At 41.0% G+C, this 23,962-nt stretch overlaps 1 protein-coding gene across 1 annotated transcript in view; it reads left to right on the forward strand.

The window, feature by feature from the left end:
• LAMA1 (laminin subunit alpha 1) overlaps positions 1-23,962 on the forward strand; it is a 145,708-nt gene that overhangs the window by 99,955 nt on the left and 21,791 nt on the right. The window contains exons 34-49 of the mRNA XM_019540717.1: positions 4,761-4,859; positions 6,340-6,451; positions 6,612-6,774; positions 9,442-9,652; positions 9,889-10,005; positions 10,097-10,260; positions 10,610-10,748; positions 12,901-12,994; positions 14,513-14,629; positions 16,202-16,384; positions 16,709-16,863; positions 18,814-18,957; positions 20,509-20,642; positions 20,986-21,136; positions 21,701-21,825; positions 22,750-22,900. Of these exons, the coding sequence (XP_019396262.1) occupies positions 4,761-4,859; positions 6,340-6,451; positions 6,612-6,774; positions 9,442-9,652; positions 9,889-10,005; positions 10,097-10,260; positions 10,610-10,748; positions 12,901-12,994; positions 14,513-14,629; positions 16,202-16,384; positions 16,709-16,863; positions 18,814-18,957; positions 20,509-20,642; positions 20,986-21,136; positions 21,701-21,825; positions 22,750-22,900 (2,259 nt within the window). The remainder of the gene's footprint in view (positions 1-4,760; positions 4,860-6,339; positions 6,452-6,611; positions 6,775-9,441; positions 9,653-9,888; positions 10,006-10,096; positions 10,261-10,609; positions 10,749-12,900; positions 12,995-14,512; positions 14,630-16,201; positions 16,385-16,708; positions 16,864-18,813; positions 18,958-20,508; positions 20,643-20,985; positions 21,137-21,700; positions 21,826-22,749; positions 22,901-23,962) is intronic.

The following is a 23,962-nucleotide window of genomic DNA, read 5'->3' on the forward strand; positions in this document are numbered from 1 at the left end:
ACCCCGGTGCTCTTTCCTGCCAAGGCAGGGGGTCGGACTAGATGATCTACCTAGGTCCCTTCCGACTCTAGCTACTATGAAACTATGAAACTATAAAATGCAAAAGATCAACTCTAACACAATTCCGGCCAGGGGCTCTCCAGAGCTCGGATTCCCACCCTGATCCTCAGCAGTGGTTCCCCGCTCTTGCCCTGTACGCCGTGAGTAGAACCCCTTTCCTCATCTCTAAGCGGGTTCTTCAGCCCTCCCTGGGGCTCCTTGAGACCGCTCAGTCCTTCACTACCATAGCTGTGACCTGGCAGGCTGAGCTGCCTCCTTATTAAGGGCTTTACGGTAGATAGGTTTGCCGGGTGCCGATTGCTCCCGACCGCCTTGTTAAGTCCTTCCTCTCGCTGGGCTCTCCGCCCAGGTTCATAAACCCCGCGGGGCTTACCCTTTCTCCAAAAGGTGCGGCCGCGGTTCAGGACAGCGCGCATCCACCCCGATGAGCTCCTGCCGGCGTCCGTCTCCCTGCTGGGCTCTTCCTAGCACCGGTGTCTCTTCCGGTTCTGCCGGGGCTCTGCCTAGCACCGGTGTCTCCTTTATACTGGTCCCCTCAGTCCGGGCCCCTCCTACCTCCGTACACCTGCAAGGGGTATGTTCACGCCCCATGCTCTGGGTCTGAGAGAGGGGCTGTACCACGCCTGTGCCGCGGAAAGGAGTTTCGGAGCCCGACGGCTCCTTCTCTCCCACACACTCCCCACATATCTAAAAAAGCACTTTTTATTGTCTTTGATACTTGTAGCTAATTGGAGTTCTGTGACAACCTGGTTCTCTCCCTGCAGGTCCGGACCAGTGCAGAGTATTCCTCCTTGGAGGTGGATCCAATCCTTCATCCTTTGTAGGTCTTTCTTTTTAGATGCAGGAGGTCCACTAGTTCCCTGGAGAGCCAAGGGCGCTGCTGTGCCCTTTTGCTACCTTTCCTCAGAGATGGAAGAGCATTAACTTGTGCATCGAGGATTGCTCCCTTGAGGAGCAACCACTCTTCCTGAACTCGCCTCCCCTTGGGGTTGTGGTCCCTTAGGGTCTCACCGACAAGCCTCCTGAGCTTGTCAAAGTCAGCTTTACAGTGGATGGTGAGGGTGATCAGCTTGTGGTTGCTGTCACCCATCTTCCCTTTGATCATTAGGTCCCCGGTTGCGCAGCACTTTACCTCATGTTGGCCTGTTGACCTCTTGTGTCAGATAGAGGTCATCCACACACGAGAGGAAGCTTTGTGACTGCTCAGATTTAGCTGAGCGCTCTTCCCATGAGATGTCTGGGTAGTTGAAGTTGAAGTCTCCCATGACAACCATGGACCTGGAGCACGCAGCATCAGCCAATGCCCTCGCGAACTCCTGGTCAAGCTTTTGACTTTGGGTGGGAGGTCTGTAGTAGACTCCCACCATTGTGTCTCCCGTGCCGTGTTCCCCATGGATTTTAACCCAGAGGGTCTCCAGCCGTCCGCCCTGGTCGCCAATATCAGTTTGCAGGTACGCGTAGCTCTCCTTGACATAGAGAGCTACACCCCGCCCCTTTTGTCTCCTCAATCTCTTCTATACGGGGTATAGTCACTTATACTCGTGGTCTAGTCATGGGTAGAGTCCCACCAGATCTCTGTTATCCCTATGACATTGTAATTATTTGCGTTAAGCAGGAGGACAAGTTCCCAAGCTTCTGGCATTTGTGTACAGGCAGGCAAGTGTCCCCTTGGGGGCCCTTGCCTTGCCCACAGATCGTTCCAGGGCTGGGGCAGGTGTGGGCTCCTTAGAGTGCCATGGCCTGCTGGCTTTGCGAGGGTTGCTCAGCGGGCCAGCAGTGGCGGTAGTCCCCCCATCCTCTCGCGGCCTTGGTTTAAAGCCAGGTGGAGCAGGTCAGCCAGTATGGCTGAGAAGAGCCTCCTTCCCAGCAGAGAGAGGTGGAAGCCATCCCTTCCCAGCAGCTCACTGCCTCTCTCACCAAAGGGCAGACTGGTCATGGAAACCAAAGCCTTCCTGATGACACCAACGTCGCAGTCTTTGGTTCACTGTGTGGATCCTCCTCTCCCACCTCAGCCTGTAGCCCAAGACTGGGAGGGTCAGAGGAAACACCACCTTTGCCCTCAGACCCTTTAGCCCCGCTCCCAAATCCCTGTAGCGCCTCATGACCCAGCTGGGAGCACTCCGAGCTGTGTCATTGGTGCCCACATGAATAAGGAGCATGGGATAGTGGGCTGGAGGAGCTTAGGAATCTTCTCTGCAATGTCTCAGATGCAGGGTCCTGGGAAGCAGTAGACTTCCTGGGCTAAGGGGTTGGGGCAGCAGATTGCCTCAGCCCCCTCAGGATGAAGTCTCCCACAACAACACTTTGTGTTTTGTTTTGGGGAGAGTAGGGGCGGTAGCTACAGTAGTGCCTGTGTTGCCTGCAGGAGCTGGAAACTCAGCAGGCTCTGCTGGGGCTGCAAGAGGTTTGTACCCGTTGCATAGCTCCAGTGGGGCAGGAGCCTTGGTGCGGTGGACCTTAGGGCCCTTGACCACCTTGGTCCATCCCTTTGGCTGGACAGAATGGGAGGTTCCCAAGTCCTTCCTTGTTCCGGAGGGAGACCGTGGTTTACCCTCCGTCTCCCGGGGGAGAAGGGCCTGGTATTAGGAGTCTGTCTCATGCTCACAGTCCCTGATGACACGCAGTCTCTGGACTGTGGCCTGGAGCTCCTCCAGCTCATCCAAAGAATATATTCTTTGCCTTCTACACAACAAGGGCACGCTGTTGACTCATTCAGCTTATTGTTCACTGTAACTCCCAGGTCTTTTGCTGCAGAGCTGCTGCTTAGCCGGTCAGTCCCCAGCTTTAACTGGTGCATGGGATTGTTCCATCCTAAATGCAGAACTTTTGCACTTGTCCTTATTGAATTTCATGAGATCTCTTTTGATCCAGTCCTTCAGTTTGTTGTGGTCTCTCTGAATCCTAGCCCTATCCTCCAGCATATCTACAATTCACTCAGCTTTATGTCATCTGCAAACCAACTGAGGGTGTACTCCATTCCATCTTCCAGATCACTGATGATGTTTATTGAAAAAACTGATCCCTGGGGCACTCTATTTGATACTGGCTGCCAACTAGACATCGAGCCATCAATTACTACCCTCTGAGCCAGACAATCTAGCCAGTTTTCTATCCACCTCACAGTCCCTTCATCCGACCCATACTTCCTTAGCTTGCTTGTGAGAATGTTGTGTGTAACCATATCAAAAAACTTGCTAAAGTCAAAGTATATCACATCCACTCCTCTGTCTTTACCTACTGAGTAAAGTAGAAGGCAATCAGGTTGGTTAGGTATGACTTGCTCTTGGTAAATCCATGCTGACTGTTTCTAATCACCTTCTTCTCCTCCAAGTGTTTAGAAATTGATTCCTTGAGGACCTGCTCCATGATTTTTCCAGGGATTGAGGTGAGGCTAACTGGAGTGTAGTTCTCCAGATCTTCCTTCTCTGTCTTAAAGACGTGCACCACTTTTGCCCATTTCCAATTGTCTGGGACCTCTCACAGTTGCCACAGGTTTTCAAAGATAATAGCCAGAGGCTCTGCAGTCACATCAGCCAACTCCCTGAGTACCATTGGGTGTATCACATGTGGCCCCACACATGTGTATGACTTACACACATCCAGCTTTTCTAAATAATCCCAAACTTGTTCTTTCACCACTGCTGCCTGCTCACCTCTTCCTCAAACTGTGCGGCTAGGTGCAGTAGTCTGGGAGTTGACCGTCCTGTGAAGACTGAGGTGAAAAAGGCATTGCGTACTTCAGCCTTTATCACATCATCTGTTACTAGGCTGCCTCCCTCATTCAGTAAGGGACCCATACTTTCCCTTATCTTCCTCTTGTTGCTTGTAGAAACCCTTTTTGTTACCCTTCAGATCCCTTGCTAGCTGCAATACCAGTTGCATTTCAGCCTTCCTGATTTCCTCCCTTCATGCCTGTGTTCATCCCTTTCATCCCTAGTTGTTTGTTTATCCAGGTTTCCAGTTCTTACAAGCTTCCTTTTCGCATTTTTAGCTCATTGAAGAGTTCCATGCTAAGCCAAGCTGGTCTTCTGCCATACTTGCTAGTCTTCCTGCACATCAGGATAGTTTGTTCTTGCACCCCCCATAAGGTTTTTTTAAAAAATACAATCAGCTCTTCTGGACTCCTTTCCACCTCAGGACTTGTCTTCTCAGGGGACCCTTCCCTTCAGTTCCCTGAGTGAGTTACAGTCTACTTTTCTGAAGTCCAGGGTCTGCAGTCTGCCACTCTCCTTCCTTTCTTTCTTCAGGGTTCTGAACTCAATGATCGGGTGCCAGCAAGTAGTCCCAGGGTATAATGTTAGGCATCATAATTTAGAGGGATCTTTAGGCAGCTCTGAAGAGACCAGCTCAACCCTTGATAAGGCTAAAGTAACAAAGAAGTGGGTGATGTAGAACCATCTTCCTCCATCACACACAGTCAGTAGATTCCACTGGTCATGGATCACGCACAATTGGCTGGTTCCAGAGATTTGACACCTAATTGCACCAAGAGTACTTGTGACGTCAGCTGATAACATCTCAGATTTTTTGATTTACACATGTAAAATCAGGCATTTGAACATATTAATGTTAATAAACGTGTATTACCTAAAATATATACTAAGTTTTTGCATTCAACATTTTCTGGTTACAAAAACAGTAGCTTCATGAAATCTGTACTAAGAATTATACATTAAATATTAATCTGTTATTCCTTATAGGAAGTTTTATTACCTAGAGAAGATCCACTTCATTCACTACAGACAGCAAAAGAACATCTGATGAGTATATCAGGACGTACTGATCAACTGCAAAAGGAGGCAAGTACTCTACATTTTGATTTCAAGTTACAGAGTGATATTTGAGGAACCTCTTATGGAAAAGTCTTAGGCCTTACAGTATTCAGTGGGGGTGAAGAGAGAGTTGTTTAGAAATTACTGTAAACACCTATAACATTTAATAGAGAAGTTTTTTTGAGTTATTCTGTAAAACTCTGGAGCAGAGGTATAGCATTCTACTACAGAATGGTTAAAAACATACGAAAGGTCTTCTAGTATGTTTTAGAAAACTTTAATTTTTAACTATTTTAAGGATTCATATATCAAGTAAGGGAAATATTTTCTTCTTACTAGTTCTGGCAACCTTTTTGTCATTTATGGACATTTGCCAAGTGTTCCTACCCTTTAACTACATCCATTGTTGTGGGTTTTTTTACAAAATGATTTAAGTGAGCAGACTGCAAATGAATAAGCAAAGCATTTTTTATTTAGTCTTCACTCGGGTAAAGGTCCTACTGAGGTTACAGGGGATATGTCTACATGTAAGCTTAAATGCATATTAACTTATTTTAATGCGCATTAAAGCATCATTAAAATGTGCTATTTAGTTAATGCTCATTAAAATAAGCTAATATGCATTAAGTGTCACTAAAACTATGCTCTTCAGTTAATGCCCATTAAGATAGGCTAATGTGCATTTTCCTAGTACCTCACAATGGGGGGTGCCTGTACCTGAGCCAGACAGTTGCTTTGATGTGCTGTAATTAATTGAATCTGCTGGAGTGTGGTAATTACTGCGCTGCAGCCAGCCACTGTGTCTCATGTATCACTGTCCCTGTACTTCAAAATAGCAGAGGAGTGTTTTAACTAAAACTTGTTTGAGCTTTAGATAAAGTGCCCCCACTGACAGTTTGAAATGCGGGGATGCTGATACACAAGATGTTCCAGGCGCTTTAATAAGAATGGTTCTCAGAACTACTCTAATTAAAGCTCCCCTCTGTCCCCCCATCCTCCCCTAACCAGGGAAGTAGTAAATGAGGATACCAGTATTATGTACTAGAGATCTGTCACGTCATTTATTGGCCACTTGTGCTCTTCTACATTTCTAACATAAATCAGCATTTTCAGGGATACAGATGTTGCTATTATTACAAGAAGTGCCACATCTGGAAAATGACTTTATTTTAAAATATTAAAATTTCATCTTCTCTTCTTCAAAGTAATTATTTCGGGGTGGTAATACCTATTGTAGTGACAATTTAGAGAGCAATTTCTCACTGATATTGAAAGATGCAGGACACACGATTACTAATCCACCTGCAGGCATCTCATCTCAGTTGGTTGGCCAGCATCTGAAATCCACTTAAACATGACTTTATTTGTCAGGAAATGTTATTTGTTTTTTTGTCCCCATACAATTCACTGCAAACTGTAGAAATGTTTTTTATTCAGTAAAAAATTCAGAAGAAAACCACAAGTCTTGAAATGTTATCATAAAAACATTAATTTTTTTTTATGCTAGTTGACTAGAATGTTAGAGAGGGGCCAGCAACTCAACAGCGGCACTCAGAGAAACATGAACAGGAGTCAGGAATTGACTGCATCTATTGACACTGTGCATACAACCATCAAAGGTAATGTGCCTGATTTTAAACTATGGCCACGCATACACCTTTTGTAAATATGAGACAGTTGTTTCCAAGGGGAGGATATCTATGCTAAATTTGTGAAAGGGATTCAAACTTACTCCATCTTTTCCTAATGACTTGGATGAATTGTTTCATTCTCACTTAGTCCTTGCTGAAGTGGCTGCATCATTAAATGAGACATTGGGTCTGGATTTCCAGCTGTCAAACAGCACAACTCAGAGTTTGCTGGAGAATATCTCTACCCTGCTGGAAACAATGCATAAAAGGGATTTCAGGGAGCAGCACCAAAATGCCAATGCTGTACTGAAGTAAGTATTATCTCATTGCTGTTATATACCTGAAAAATATATCAGTTTTGTAACAGTATATGGAAAAGAAAACATGTTGGTTATGCTGTGCTGGAACTGTAGTGTAGCATCTTTGAAACACATGTAAGGATTTCATAAACCCTTCTCACTGTGGTGCTAAGTTTCACAGGGTATTTTTCCCCACATACACATATCACTTGTTTTTGAGGGACTGATGGTGATGACAGGAGCAGAGATAGTATGTATGACACCATGCATTATTATTATGACTATTATTATTGATAGTCGTAGTAGTAGTAGTAATAATAATAATACTTTAAAATGGCTTTAAAATTATTAGTTGTCAGAACTGCGAAACCTAAATATTGGCTTTTTTACAGCATTTTGGTGGGATTTTTAAAATGTTCATTTCCCTAACTCTAGCGTCACTGAAATTCATAAAAATTTTATTGTTGACTTCAGATTTAGACTGATGCCAAATGCTTTTGAGAATTCCACCCCTCCCCCCACTTTTTTTGCAGTTTTTTAGGTTGGGAAGGATACTGTGGGTGCATCTAAACTAATCTAATGTGCAGTAAAGTGTCACTGCCTACATTGCACAGCAATTACTGCACAATATATTAGTCTAATACACCATTTTCTAGTCAGTACCTGTAGACACAGGTACTAATAGTACCTGTAGATACAGGCACTAGAAAAACAGTGCAGTAACTAATGTGCTGTACTGCTCATGTACATGCTGACTGGGAGCAAATTGGTCCTGGTCAACCTAGGCAGCAGGGAGCCACAGGGGGCAGGGGGAGCTGTCTTGGCGCAGTGGGACGCTGCCTGTCATCCACGTGGAGATTGAGTCCCAATCCTCCACGTGGCTGGGAGAGCTGTCCTGTCTGCTGGGCCGCTGCCTTCTAGCCATGTGGAGATCAGGACACGTATTATTAAGGTGATCTCCACATGGTTGGGAGGCAGCTGCCTGCCCAGCCAGGACAGCTTCCGTCCTTCTCCCACACAAAGTTCCCCCTGGCTGCTACAGGGGGACAGAGCAGGTCAGAAGCAGCCCTGGAACAGGCTCCTCCTGTTGAGTTCAGTTTGTTCCCAATGGGGGCACACATGTAGACAGATCCCAGGGAAAGCTTTAATGAGCCTGAATTTTCTGCACAGAAATTTCAGATGCATTAATTGCACATGTAGATATGCCCAGTATTTGCTTAAATGTGTCAGATAAATTGAATAATTTTATTTTCATATATTAATGTGATCCCAAAGTAGAGTCAGGTAGCAAGCATACAACACTTTGCTCACCAATCTCTCATGCTTGCTCTTGTCTTGTTTAGTAATTTTTACAAAAAATAGACAGACATGAAAATGAACTAAAATGCAACCTAGTTATTCTCATAATAATGAATGACTTGGAATAGCATATAAAAGCACCTCCAATCACTCCATCACATAGTAACAGAATGTTCTGACTTTCACAATAGCCTGGACTGTTATACAGGGCATTTCTCAATTAACTTTTTCAATTACAGGCTCACAGCAGAAATTTCTGAAAGTTCTCTGATAACTGTCCTTTGACAGATTGAAGAAGAGAGTTAATAAGATTTATGCCAGTACTGTAAGAGTTTGCTCTGCAGAATTTATCTTGCTATGCAGCTGCAAATTCAAAACTGATTTAAATAAGCAGCTTGACAGTGCATTTGTCAGGGAGCAGATAGTTACCTCATGGATCACAGTGAATTGCCTTTTTGATGATATACCATTAAACAGTATTTATAACTTAAGTCTTTCTACATTTACTTCAGAAGACAAAGTTCCCCATTGTTTTAGAGAGTAACCTTTCTGCTATAGTTTAGGGGATACCGCCTTGTAAAATATTCATACTAGCACCTGTTTTTTATTATGAAGTAGAACTACAGTTTCTGATGTTAAGAATTATAGATCAACATTTTAAATATATAAATACAAATACATATCTGGTGTTTAGTAGGTGAGATGAGATGTGCTTTGTTGTTTGTGATAACTCTATAAATGAAACATACTTTGCTGTAGTTGAAGACATAAAAAAGCAGATTAAAGCAAAAATCAGAATTATTTATGTAAAAGTGACACTTCAGGGCCTGTAGTGTGCATGTTATATATTGGTAGAACATAGGAGTTCCATGAAGGGTCATATCCTTGGAAACCTGAGTTCAGCATCCTGTCTTTGAAAATAGCCAGGACTAAATATTTTGCTGGAAGGTGCAAAAATACTCATCATGGAAAAATATAGGTAATAAATAAATAGATAAATAAAGGTTAGGTAATTCTTTCGCAGTAATTCTAGGATTACATATAAAACCATTTTTAAGGATAGGTACAGGATTTTTCTCTCTTCTAGTAACTATCGTACTGAGGGATTGCATATTTTTATTAAGAATATGTAGAGAGTCCATTTTCCCCCTAACTGAGGTCATGGGCAAAGCTAACAAGCCACAAGGCTTGTCACAAACATAAACCAACAATATCTAGTCTTCTGTTGGTACAAGCAAATTTTATAGCTGTATGTGTGTTTCTGGTTCATAAACAAACTTGCGTAAGTTTATATAAAGTCAGCATTTAGCGTGGGTAATCCTGTTTTCACTTCTCACACCTACCTACATTTATTGACTATCCTCTCTCTCTTTTTATTAGAGGTGCAGAAAGGTTGTTGCTACGGGTTCAGAAAGAATATCACAGACCCCAGCAAGAATTTGCAGAACTGAAAAAAAATGCAAATGATCTCTTATCAAACCACATGAGCAGACTACAGGAAGCCCAGGACTTGGTGAATGAGGCTTATGCTAACACGAATGAGACGAACCGTCTGCTTCCCCTTATCTTTAGTAACCTGGCAGAATTAAATGTAAGATTGGAGGTTCCACATTGTCAAATACAAAAGTATCAAATAAATATTTTGTTTTAAATAGTTCACTTTACAGACTTAAATTCATCTTTAGATTTTAAAGCTAATATTTTTAATATCCAAAAAAGCCTATGGAGAATCTATGAAATGTCAATAATAGAAAAGGTTAGACAGTATTTGACTTCTGCACTAGCTCATTCTACAGCTTTTCACAAAGCACTTGATTTATGTTACAGAATAAAAAGCTAAGCATAAATGTGGAAAATGACCTTTCCATCATGCTAGTTAAGGAAGGGAAGGCATTGGTGGATGTTGCTGCACATCTTGCCACAGATGTAAAGAACTCTACGTCGGTAAGTTTCTAAACATGCTAATATTAATGTTGTGTAGTCTGTTGTCTGTTTCATTTGATTCTTTAAAAAGGTAAATAATTCTACTACTAAGAATCTGGAGCTCCAACGAGATGGCCTGGTTCTCTGGAATGCAAAATTGCGGTATCATGTGGATGACCTGGTTATGCAGATGTCCATGAGAAGAATGCTTGACCTAGTCTACAGAGCAGAGGATCATGCAGCTGAACTTCAAAGACTTGCAGACGTTTTAGACAGGTAAAAGCATCAAGATTCATGAACTCAATAGAGGCTTTATCTACATTACTGCCAGATGTAGTTAAGATAAATAATAGGTTAAGCTGCTAAGAGAGCAGATCATTTTTTCTCTTCTTTTCAAACTACAGTAAATTTAGTTGCTTTTACTTTTAATGTAAGCAAGTGGTATTTTTATTTTAGAAAGCGTTGATTAATATCTTTCTGTTCTCATGAATGACCATATCTAAAACAACTAGCACATTAATGTTTAAATTAATGTATGATCACTGGATATAATGTTGTGTGACTTTTTATATACCCATCAATTGCAGATATTTATATAAATAGATGTATATTTTTTCTTCCACAGTGGCCTTTCAAATGTAAGAAATGTATCTTTGAATGCAACCAGTACTGTCTATGCCCACCCCAATATTAAAAGTTTGATTGAAAGTACAGAGAGTCTAGCAGATGATGCTTCTCGAATTATAATTGACCCCTTGGACTTGGTAAGTGTTCATGTTTAAGTCTTAGGTTCCTCCCATATCTGGCTCTTCTTTGAATGCCTGCTCATATGCTTTTCCATCATTCTGTACTCTAATATCTGAGTCTCCTTGTCAGACATCTGCTGAATCCACTCTTGCCTCCTTTCATGATTCCTGTCCTGACTTAATCCCAAAGGACAATGGTGGCAGTATCATGTTCTTTGATACCACCTGTTGCTTTCTATTCTCCCTAAACATCTTTCCTACTTTGTTTCCACTTCTGAAAAATACTCCCCTGGGTAATTCTTTTCTTTCATGTATTTGTCATCTGAGTCACCTTCCTGCTGGACTTTGATTATCAGATTTTCTTTCTCCTCATCACAGCCTTTCACCCTCATTTTTTTTTATGTAGCTTCATTTTTGACATTCCCTTTGATACTGATTTTTCTCTTCACCTCCTTGTTTGACCTCCATCCCTGGATCACCTCCCCACTCAAAGTAGCCAACAACACAAGCATATCTTCATTATACTCTACTTCTTATCTCCAAATATTAGCTTATTTCATTTAACATCATCCACTTCTCCCATTCCTCTTGGACAGGGGTGCTCAGCCTCTGGTTCACAGGCCAAGTCTGACTTGTGGAGCCATTACATCTAGCCCATGATGCTCTCCATGCATCAGGGAATTTAGTGGTGGGGAAGCAATAGAAATGAATACCACTACCCCTACCCTGCCACCAAATTCCCAAACCCCATGCACCTGGGTCAAGGCTGGGCCACACCCCCCTCCCCTTCATGGCTGGGTCAGAACCAGGCCATGCCCCTTTCCCGTGCATGGACAGGTTGGGGCTGTGCTATCTCCAACCCCCATTGTTCCAGGTCTGGCCCCTGCTGCACCTATCTTGTGCCCTAGATCAAGCCTACTGGCTGGATCCAGGCCACCAACAAACCAGCACCAGCCTGCAGGGTGAAATGGTTGGGCAGCATTGCTCTAGGCCATTCTGAGGTCTCCAGTCCTTAAATACCTATCACTTAGCTGCCTCTGTCAGTCTTTTCTAACCAATCTGCTTTTTCTTTCATTTCAGTTATATACATACACACACATGCGTGTGTGCGTGCATTTTCTATTGGTCTATTTAACCCTGATATCTTTGTTCCTACAAAATCTATCCTACTTAGCACCTAAGCTGAGCTCACTCCCAGCATTGACTTTCTTTACCTCTTCCACGTTGCTTTATGTGTTGAAAATGTTCCAGAATCTTATATATTTCATTAATTGCATATTTATTTAGTCATCCTTTAGTCTTGCTACTTTCAGAACATTGGGCCAGAGTCTTAGTCTTCTATTACCAAGATTAAAAACTTAGACATTTTGGTTTACATTATACCCTTTCTTTTTCAAGTTTGAGCAGTACCTAGCACATTGTGCTGAGCTGGGCATAAATTGCATCCAATCAGCTCAGACAGCAGGGGGCCAGACCCCTACCTGCTGCCTTGCCACACAGCTCTGCACTTTGGGCACCCTTGTGCCCCAGCCAGCCCCTGGCCACCCTCTGCTGCCACCCAGATCTCAGGGCTGACCCCTGAGCCTGCTTCCGGTTTGGGACTGCTCTGCCCTGGCTCAAAGTATGAACCTGCCCAGGAGCAGTTAACTCTGGTTAAACTGTGCCAGAGTTTATTCCATCACCTTAATAGCATGTGTAGATCCACCCTGTATGCTCAGTTATGTTCAGATTAATTAACATACTTGCAAAATGCTTTTCTGCTAGTTAGTTGCACTTTACATATGGGGAAACTGGTTCAAAGAAAGCTTAAGATCAACATTTTTTAAATATGAGTCCCTATCTTTAAGTACCCAGTTTTCATAATTTTGTCATTACCAACTTTACTGAGGTAAAACTGTGAGTTAGCACCTGAGTTTATATGTAATAGTTTATCATTCCTAGTTTCTATTCCATCAGGTCATATCAAGATTCACCATTGTGTATTTATTTTTGTTATATTAAAAAAAGTTTATGTCCCAAAGTTAGTGAATTCATGCTTAGCAAACTAATATGTTGAAAAGACCATAATAATCAGAATATACATGAAATTAATACCATTTGAGGCTTGGTGGAATTTCTTTCAGCTGAACTTATTTTTTTCCTATGTGGCAAGCATTGTTTGTTTTTTCAGCCAGAAGAATCTTTTGATTCTCTTGGGAAAGACACCCTACTGCTTAGTTCGAAATTTCTAAATGAAGCAAAAAATCTGAAGAGGAAAAATGATGGTAAGCTGCAAAGAATGTACATTTTTCACAGTATTTTCATAGCTATGCACTGTTATTTATATGTTCAATATGCAATGAATGTAAATTAATGAGGAAGAGACATAAATAAGAAGAATAAACCAATGCATCATGGGTAAATGTGTTGTTGTAATGTCAAATAAGGAACATAATTTTCCTTTGTGAATATTAAAAGGAAACCTGTGTTCTGTTTCTTTTCTTTTTCCAAAACGTACTTCTAGAACATAACTGATTATTCCTTACCGATTATTTCTCCAAATGCAATGAATTTAGTCATTAGGGCGGATGCAAGAGCCAATAAAGGTAGATTCTTTCTTGCACGGTCCATTTACCTCAGAGCCAGTGATGAATTAGGCCTAATGACCACACGGGTATCTAATATTTTTCTTCTTGTCTCAGCTCAGGTGAAATTTATAGTAACAAGCTGAACATCTACTCAGTGCTTGTATAAAATGCCTTTCACCATCATATCTATACATTTCTAAATCCTTTCAAGTTTTTATTACTCTGAAAAGTTTCAGAAGATTTTGGATCCTGCACCACTGACTTCAGTAGGAGTTTTGTCATTGACTTCAGCTGGAACAGAATCTTGCCATAAAGGAAGATGTTTTGCATCAGATCATACAATGAGGGCACACCTACATGTTGCCATATGATGACATATGGTGTCTTGCTTTAGTACCACCTTTTGGAAGTACTAAAGGACGATGCAGTACCGGTGGTTACTGTGTCGTGCATGTGGTGCACAGGTAGATTTCATTGCTGTGTCATTGTAGTAGTGCACTATACTGGGGGAGTGCGCTGATATGGCGGTGTAGCTGGTGATCACGTGTAGACCCACATGATTGCTACTTCGCCATAGCGTGCCTTACAGCAACATAGCGCGTCGCTACATCACCATAGGGTGCTGCTCACTGAGGGGGTATTTTACTGAGGTCAAGTTGTAATAAGAAACTGCATTTTGTCTCTCAAACGTCTTTGAAAATATGCATATGGCTGTGTAATCTCACTGTTCAGAGAATGTATTTTTTATTGCCAGTAAAAATATCCCTAGATGGATCCTGTCAGAATCATAAGTTATCTTATTTCTAAAAGCCTAACATAATGATGGAAATCAAATATGCTTTCCTCTTCCTAATCATACATGCATCATTTTGACCCAGTTGCTTTAACCAAGAACAACAATTTTGAGTAAACCATCATGGACTTGTGATAAAGTACTTGAATATATAGGCCCCAGACAACTTACAGCACGTGACCTGAGCCTTCAAGAGGCTGAGAAGCGATAACTATACTCATTTTAAACTTGTATGTATTCACTAAAATACCTAATGTGATTTTAAAAAAACCCAAACCTTCCATTTGATCCATATCTGAATTGTTTGCACCTTAATCTTACTATTTTTAAGAACTATTTTAAAGATTTTGATTTAGTATGGACGGCAACGTGTTTTGCATCTGTACATGTGTAGAAAAGAACACAGCTGTTTCTTCCAACAGGCCTTGTGTCTGGATTGAATGGATTGAGGAAGAAGGTACAAAAGGTTCGGGAGAGTTCTCTTAAGATTGCTAAGCAGCTTAAAGTTTCAGTGACAGCACTGAGAGCACTACCTAATGGTAAGTGAAATCTGTCTCACTACACATCTCTTATTGTTCAAAAGCCATATAGGATTTATTTTTTTAAGAAAGGTCAGTGTTTCAAACAAACCAGGCCTGAATATTGCAGACACTATTATGAAGAGAGTGGAAAAGAGAAGTTGTAATACATTACATCTAATGTTTCTTTATTTGTAGGAATTGAAGGATTCACTGTATGTCCAGATTAGAACACTGCTGTTTCACAGATGTCCAAGTTTAAAAACATCCTGTTTTACAATGCCAGATCTTAAGTCGCACAGAAGTGTAACAGTAATGGAAAAATTAAGGCTATGTTGCTAACTGACATAAAGCTAGTAATTCAAAGTTAAGGCTTCACTTATGTTTGTTTGAATATAGCTTTGGTAGTGAGTTACTTTGTGTTGCCTCTTTCTTAAGGAAGCAGCAAGTGACCTGTGTAGGGGAAATCCCTTCATAACCAAAACTAATTCCAGAAATCCAGCTACCTTTTATAACAGATGCCTTCAATCCTGGCAGAAAAGGGGCAGGCTAGGGGTTGGGTATGGTGAAGCCAAGCTCTGCTCTGTCTGATCTGCCCCGATGTAAGTCATGTGAGCCAGAGGCAGAAGATGGAGTAGGTACCATGCTTCTCTAACTTCTTCCCAGAGGCCAAGGATCTAAGAGCAGGAACTACCTCTCTGTGATTGCCATCATCTGCTACTTCTGTCAGAAGTATCTAAGAGCAGGAACTGGCCAGTATTTTTTTAAAGTAGTGTATTTGATATCTTGACCTTAACAGTTATTTTCTAGATCACCCCTATAAGATTAGTGTCTTGGATTGTACAGAATGACCTCTTTTTCAAAAGTGTCAGATGAACAGACTCAAATCTTCTTTTAGTTTTATCTGTGCTCATATCCTGGTGAGAGCTGGTCAAGAAACAAGCCATTTGGTGTAATTGTTTCCTGAATTCAAGTTTTGAAGAAAAAATATTTAAACATCTAAATTCAGAATCTTTTGGCTATCTCAGGTCATCTGAATTCTTTTGACATGTATATACTGTGTGCCAGAAAGCTCTTGAGAAGTAGAATTTACTGGCAGATATACAGCATAGCAATAAGGCAGCTTCCTTAACTGGCTTGGAAGGTAGCATTCATAGAGCTGTAATGGCGTGTATCAGTGTGGCACACCCTGACAGCATGCTGGGGTAATATAAACATACTCTTTATGGCTCAAAATGCACTAGATAATCAGGAATCTGGTCCCAGTTTTATTTTGGATTTTTTTTTAATGGTTCATTTAAAGACTCATTATTTTACAGAGAAAATGTCAGCCAGAAAATATGTTTTTCACCTAACTTGAAGCAAGCAAGTCTGCAAAACGTAATGTGTATTATCAGACATTCTATCAGCTACAATCTTTATAATGTTTTGAACACGTTACTGTGCCAGTATAAATTAGACTGCCAGGAGTGACTCTTTAGGAAAGCCTAAATACTTGTTATGACCTTGGTCTTTTACTCATACAAATCTCTGAAAAAAATGGAAAAATGGCATATGCAATCATTGGGATATATAGAATCATTTATATTGCAGATACCAGTGAAAAAATTCTTGAAGCAAAAGAGATGGCTATGGCTGTGAACAAAAGTGATGTTACTGGTGTAAGCCATATTGTGGATTTTACTCAGAAGCTGATGAACACTTCATCTGCATTGTCCAGAGTTAATGACACATTGCGGAAAACCAGTGAACTTATAATGGACTCATCAAAAGCTGGTTAGTTAGCTGCTTCATTGCACTGTAGAAATGTCATTGCATGCAATGCTAATATTGGAACTCAATAAGCATTAAATAAAAATTTACTAACTATAGATTGGCTTTTAAAAACATATATATATGGAATTTCTTTCAGTTGAACTTATTTTTTTCATATAGATATCAAATTAATGTATTAATATTATGTGTATATATTTTTATTGATATTCAACCACTATACACTATAAAATTTTCCAGTATATACCATCTTGGTCACTATATTCCAGGATCAAATAACAAATTTCCATTTCAAGCTGCCTCAACATCTCCTTCTTATTTTGGCAGCAACCTCAGCTGAACAACAAGTTAAAGAAGTAGAAGCACAAGCCAATCTTTTATTTGATAGGCTGAAACCACTGAAAAGGCTAGAAGAGAACCTGAGCAGAAATCTGTCTGAAATAAAAGAACTCATCAGTCAGGCCCGCAAGCAGGCAGCTTCTGTAAGTACATCATCCCTGCAGCTCCTAGCTTGAAGTGACTTGATTTTCTTCCCCTTTCAACAACAAGTATTTTAAAGGCAAAAAAGGCCTTAAAACTCACTTTTAAAGCTGTCCTGTTGTTCTTTCATATCAAGCAAATGTACACTGAAGTGAAGTAATGGATGCTGTAAATAAAGCTAGTTGGTGGGAGTTAGGAATTTTAGCCTTGAGCTTTTTGTATCTATGGACCTGTGAGAGCAGTGAGCCATTAAGCGTCCCTTTCTCCTCCCTATTGCCTTTTATTTGTAAGGGAAAATTTCCCTTAAAAACAATAGTGTCATGTGTCAGGCAATAAGTGGAGAGACGTTTGTGTGGGAACCAGACAAGTGGTTGAATGGAAGTGACTTTGTTTTTGGAGCAAGGTGATTTCCCAGCCTATTTGAGGAGAAGTTATGTGAGAGGGATAGAATACATGTGTCTAAAATATGAGGATTATTATGAGATTGTTTGAGTGGATTATTTCACAACAATAGGTTCTGTCAACCAGGTTGCCTTACATCTGACCTAATCCATTATGTCTACTTTTATAAGAAAAACTTGCTTATACAAAATATTTCAAAACTATGAATTGGTCATTTTGAAAATTGAAGGCTCTAAGTAAGAAAAGTACTTCAACTGTGTTATGGACCGTGGTAATTTATCATTATGACACAAAGGGCACATCTACGTGTCACCGTATGGCACTGTGGTTTAGTACTTCATTTTGGAAGCACCAAAGCACAGCGCTGTATGGGTGGTTACTGGGCTGTGCCCATGATGCCAAGTTAAATTTCCAGGGGATTTCCCTTATACCAGGGGAGTGCACTGCTGCGGCAACATAGCTGGCGATCACGTGTAGACAAGTGGGATCACTATGTTGCCGTAGTGCATCACTACATTGCCATAGGGTGACATGTGGACATACCCAAAGGGGGATTTAGTAGAACTGTTAATGGACTAGATCCTGTTATTCAATGTGGGCACATCTACATGTACCCCTACAGCGCTGTTGTTACTTCACCGTCACGTAGCACTTCCAAAAGAAAGTATTACATGACGGTACAGTAACAGCCTGTACTGCACCATGCCAGCAGCGCACGGCTATTTTTAGCTGGTATAGCACCATAGCAAGGCACTATACCAAGAGAGCATGTTGCTAGTGACGTAGCAGCAGCATCACAGTTTTTGCCCGTGGACACTACATCACCATATCACATTGCAGTGGTGATGTAGTGTCACATGTAGACATGCCCTGTGAGTACTAAAGTCATAAACATGCACACGTTAGAAGCAGTGAATCCAATATTAGTGAAATAAATTATGCAAATCAGAAATCAGTACTTTGAATATCTTCTTAAATTACCTTATTTTTAAATGGATCCTAAATGGATTTTCTAACAAATTAGTAAATACATTGCTAGTGATTTAAAATTGTGGAATTCCTTTTATTGGAATAGAAGCTTAGCCTTTTAAGTTTTAGATTTTTGGGGGGTCTAAATATACTCACCAGACTAGTTTCTTTTTTTGGAGGTGGGGAGAGGAGGAGGGAAAAGGGAGATCCTTTGAATTTTCTCAACCCTTAAAATCTACTTTTTTATATTACTATAATGTTTTTCCTAATAAATGGGCCTCATATACTAATGTATTAATGACTAATGTAGTTCTTGCTATATGATGAATTCCTTTAATTTTGAGTACTATGACTAGATGATCAGATGATGAGGCACCCTTTTACTTACTATATTTTAGGCAACTTCACTTTTTCAACCATCATCTAGCATGCAGCAGTGTGTGCATGCTTAGCCTTATTAATGCCTTATTAATGAATACTTAGCTCATATGAAGCTCTTTCAGCAAAGCTCTTGCATTCGTCTAACCAACTATGTGCTTTGTACGTAACAAGTATTTCTGTTTCCTTCCTTTTTTCCCCAGATTAAAGTTGCAGTATCAGCGGACAGAGATTGTATTCGTGCCTACCAGCCTCAGATTTCATCCTCTAACTACAACACCTTAACATTAAATGTTAAAACAACAGAACCCGACAACCTTCTTTTCTATATGGGTAGCAATGGAAATGTAAGTCCAGTTGTGTAACATTCATTGAAGATGATGGAAATCAAGTATTTTAAATATTCACTGACACACTTCTCTCTCCATACATATGCACAACAACTAACCAGACAAGCCACCAGGCAGGTGTGTGTGAAAGAAGGAATAATTATCTGCTGTAGATCACAGCAGGGCTGTGTTGTAGTGGTTGTACCACTCACTCCTGCAGGGAGGAGGATGGAAAGTAGCAGGTCTTTCTGTCCTGCCCGTTGCCCAGGAAGCTCAGTTAACATAACAATCTTAGGCCCCTTCTACACATTACAAGTATCGCACAATTAACTGATTTATTGTGCAATTACTTTGATACCAGCTACCCCTGCAAAGTACCTTTCAAGTCATAAAAAGCTCCAACCAGCTACAAAATTAGCCCCCGAAAACGTGTTCTAACTTTTATAACTGGTTGCTATCAAGCTTTTAGTTTGTATGTGTAGCAGGATCTTCCCTACAGGGGTGTACCTTGCCCAGCTGGAGCTGGGAATCCCACAACTGAAGGAACTCTTAGTCCCAGCAGCTGCCTACTCTGGGTCCTGGCAGCACAGGGACCCAGAGTCCTGCAGCCGTGGACACTGGGTGCCAGGACATAGCTGGGTCCACCACCTGGGGGGTGCAGCTGCCCCAGGGGTGTGTGAAACCATGGCTGTCAGGATTCTCCAATCCCATGGGTTCATATACCCCTGAGGCTGTGGGATCATGGCAGCTGTGATCCTTCAGCCCCAGGGGTGTGGGGAGGCACCCCCACAATTAGGATCCCCTCAACTGAGGGGTCTTCCAGCCATGGGAGCTTTCTTCTTGCCAGGGCTCTCCCTGTGCCAGCAATAAGACAAAATGGGATGTAGTGCACATGGAGGCAAGGGAGGAGGTACAGTTGTGTGGATCACACATTAGATCCCATCACACCTTTACCTGCATATCTATTTTGGATATGCAGAGCGTACTGGGTTCTGCTGAGAGGTGCCCCCCTTGACACAAAGCAACAAGCAACATTTAGCCAAGGTAGCTATGAGGTCCCTACCCTATGTGTAGGCAATGCTCATATGAAATACATTTTCTCTTGGGTATGTTATTGTAGGTTTTCTGTCCACTAGACATGTCCCCGCATTTGAAATAGAGCTTTGCTGAGACCTGACAGTAGTCCCATATGACAGCACAGCTGAAAGTTGTCCTTTTCCTCCCACCCCTTGTGATCCTAGCAGTTGTACAGATTGCCTATTTCCACATAATTCCTGTGTGCATAATTCCTGTTATTTCTGTATTGGCCTTTTGAGTTCATATCATGTCTGAATTTGCGTGTTTTGTAGGAGGGAAAGAAGGAGGATGGAGAGAAGTAAGTACATTAGTGGAAGAATTTGTTAGCTTTAATAAGTTTTTCCTTCATAGAGAATGGTTTGACTCAAAGTCAGGTTTGATAACCTGGGATACAGGCATGGTTTTAGGAAGATATACTCAGAAAGAAATGTATTAAACAGTACAGGAATCTGCCACGTATAATTCATTAAAGGAACAACAATTATTTTCCAGAATGACTTCATAGCAGTGGAGATGCGGCGTGGTAGAGTAGCCTTTCTTTGGGATATGGGCTCTGGATCAACAAGAGTGGAGTATCCTGATTTTCAAATTGATAACAACAAGTGGCACAGGATACATGCAACCAGGTAATGCTGGTTTAATGTGGGTAATAGATATTTTATTTTCTAAACGAGTTAAATTGAAAATTTGATTTCTGCTAGTAGTAGCATGTGAATTTTTACCTACTATGAAAAATGTGATTCCATGCAAATTACGGAAGTGTAGTGCTGCATGATTATATTACCAGGCTAAAATTAGAGCTTTAGTGGACTAAATGTGAATTACCCTTTAAAATGCATGAACCTGTTGTGTTTGAATCTCTCAGTGACAGCTGATTTGTTAGCTTAGAATGAGTTTGTTGGTATGTAGTAACCCATCAGGGTAACTTCTGAAATTATTTTAATCTACAGTGTTTTGTGATTTTTCGAGGTTTGGAAAAACTGGTACACTGAGTGTAGAGGAAGTGAGCTCCACTCAGAAGCCCTTAACAAAAACTGCAGCCTCTCCTGGGACAGCTACTGTACTGGATGTAAACAAATCAACATTGATGTTTGTTGGAGGACTTGGAGGACAAATCAAGGTTATGTCTAAAAATGTTATTCTACAACATTGTTTTTATCCTGTTGTAAATACTTGTCCTGATTTAGAAATAATTATGCTGATTGCTTAGTTGACCAAGAAATGTCATGCATGCTGTGCAAAAAAGCAAGGATGAAGAATGGTATCCAGAGCTATCAACCCATTATAAAACTACCAGGGAAATGATGTTTAAAGTGACAATCAGGAAATTCTCAGTGTTAATATGAGTGTAGGCGGTTAGGGGTTCTTGGATCATGTTAAAAATTTCCAGTTAGTCTGTTTTCTCTCATTCTCTTTCCTCCATGTTTTGGTATAATTGGTATTTGTTATCCATTTTGTTATGATTGTAAATGGGCCAAGGACATTGTTTTTTACTCAGGGCAAAATTCATCCATTAAGATGTGAATTATAATTATAAATAATCATGCTAAAACCTTTTGTTGTTCTTCCACAGTGATTTATCCCTGACATTAGTTAAAAGCTCAATAAAAATAGAAACCATTTGGCTGGATTCATTCTGAAGTAGTTAACCTTAATCTTATTCATCATATTTCTTCTCTCTCAGAAATCACCAGCGGTTAAGGTGACTCATTTCAAAGGGTGCATGGGAGAGGCATCCTTGAATGGCAAATCTATTGGTCTTTGGAATTACATTGAAAGGGAGGGTAAATGCAATGGATGCTTTGGAAGGTAATATTTTCTCTATCTTTTCTTAAAAACATGCATTTATTGTGGGAGCACTTGGATATAAATATAATTTTATTGTTATATGTTTCTATGTTCATTAAATGTATGATGAATTTGGGCAAACTGTAGCACTTCAGTGGTTATTAGAACAGTTTGAAGAATGGTATCAGATGGTGTCAGAAGTGCCTGCTAAATCTATTTATTGTGTACCTTTCCCATTTATTACCTGGTTTTACTGTTTTCATATGGTTCTCAGGCTTTTATAGATTTTGCATATATGCTGTTTGTGTGTCCATTGTAAGCAATTAGTTTCAGTATACCTTTTGTATTTTAGAATATTTGGAATATGCAAAACATATTTATTCCTTTTTTCTACTAGAAAATTTTCTAGTATACATTACATTTTCAGTAGCTGTACTTTTTTTTTAAAGTTAAATAGGATTAAAAAGAAATAAGCTTTTACTTAGCCTTTGCAGAACCAGCAGAGGGTGCTGCATGATTATATAAAAGCCCCAAAAACCCCATTGCAGGGGGGAATGATGATAAAACAATTACTGAAAATGCAATTATGCAAGGAATTTGGGGAAATGCATGCCATTCTTTAAAGTTTGAAGGTAAGAGGCATTTTCTTCCTCTTGAGAAATATAAGTTTTTCTTTCATAAAGAGAGAATTTTCTCTCTTGTGAAAACATTTCCCCAAAGATAAATTAGACATTGTGAGTTTCTGTAATGAAAGTAGCCCTTGGCTGGGTTCCCTTTGTTATTTATGACATAAAAGATTCAAGTCTTCTACAGTCACTCTTCCTAATTAAGTTGTTCCTGGCTACATTAACTGATTGTTCTCTCATAGGTTTCACATAAAAAGGTGCTTATAAAAATGAAAAATTTGTAGTTAGTATTCCAACTATTTGTTTTTCCTTTCCATAGCCCTCAGGATGAAGACACTTCATTCCATTTTGATGGCAGTGGATATTCAGTTGTGGAGAAGGCGCTCCGCTCCACCGTGACTCAAATAATAATGTTTTTCAGCACCTTCTCCCCTAATGGGCTCCTACTATATCTTGCTTCTAATGGCACTGTAAGAAAATTGGCTTGATTTTGTACCAATCAAAATTAGTATTCAGAGTCAGTAAAGAATTTTCCCCATCTTTCAGGAACTGATTAGCACACCATATTACAGCATAGAGAACTTTGACCCAACTGCCAAGGGAACCCGGAGAGAAGTGACAGTTGCTGAACCATTGCTATATTCTGGGCGGATCTGCATGTGCAATTAAGGTGCAGCAATAAACTCCAGCACCTATTGCACCAGAGTTTATTGCTCTTGGGAGCAGTGTTTGAATGTGCACTGGGACTACAGCACGTTGAGATGGGTTGAAGCAACCCTAGCTGGCAGGGAGCCTGGGGGGCCAGCCTGCCAGTTTGGGGCTGCTCCAACCTGGCTCAATATGCTGTGGAGGGGCTGGCTGGGGCACGAGTGCAGAGCCCCTGCACTGAAGCACCCTTGTGCCCCAGCCAGCCGGCACTGCATCTGCACATGCACTGCTGTGGATTAAAAAACTCTGCAGCAGGATAATATTTATATTTATAGCTCATCCCTCTGGGAACTGATCAGCACACTGTATTACAGCATAGAGAACTTTTACAAATACTACCCTGTTGCGGAGTTTATTAGTTTACTCCAGCCCAATAGCCCTGAATATGTAGATTACAGCATTTACTACAAGAGCTAATGAGTCAAAACATGTACCACAGAGCTAATTAGTCTACTCTGTAGTAAACCTCTTGTGTTGTTGCACCCTCTGAGATTAAAATTAATCCACCAAAAAATTCTCTGTCACTTGTGAGTGGAATTAGTGACAGCACAACTAAGTTTCATAGTTTCCAGGGTCAGAAGGGACCTGAGCAGATCATCTAGTCTGACCCCCTGCCGTGGCAGGAAAGAATACTGGGGTCAAACGACTCCAGCAAGATGTTTATCTAACCTCCTCTTAAACACCCGCAGGGTAGGAGCCTGCACCACTTCTCTTGGAAGTTGGTTCCAGAACCTAGCTGCCTGGACTGTGAAGTAGCGCCTCCTGATATCTAACCTAAACCTACCCTCTTCCAGCTTGTGACTGTTATTCCTGGTCACTCCTGG

Source organism: Crocodylus porosus, unplaced genomic scaffold (genome assembly GCF_001723895.1).
Source record: "Crocodylus porosus isolate Cpor-Errol unplaced genomic scaffold, CroPor_comp1, whole genome shotgun sequence".
Lineage (NCBI taxonomy): Eukaryota > Metazoa > Chordata > Crocodylia > Crocodylidae > Crocodylus > Crocodylus porosus.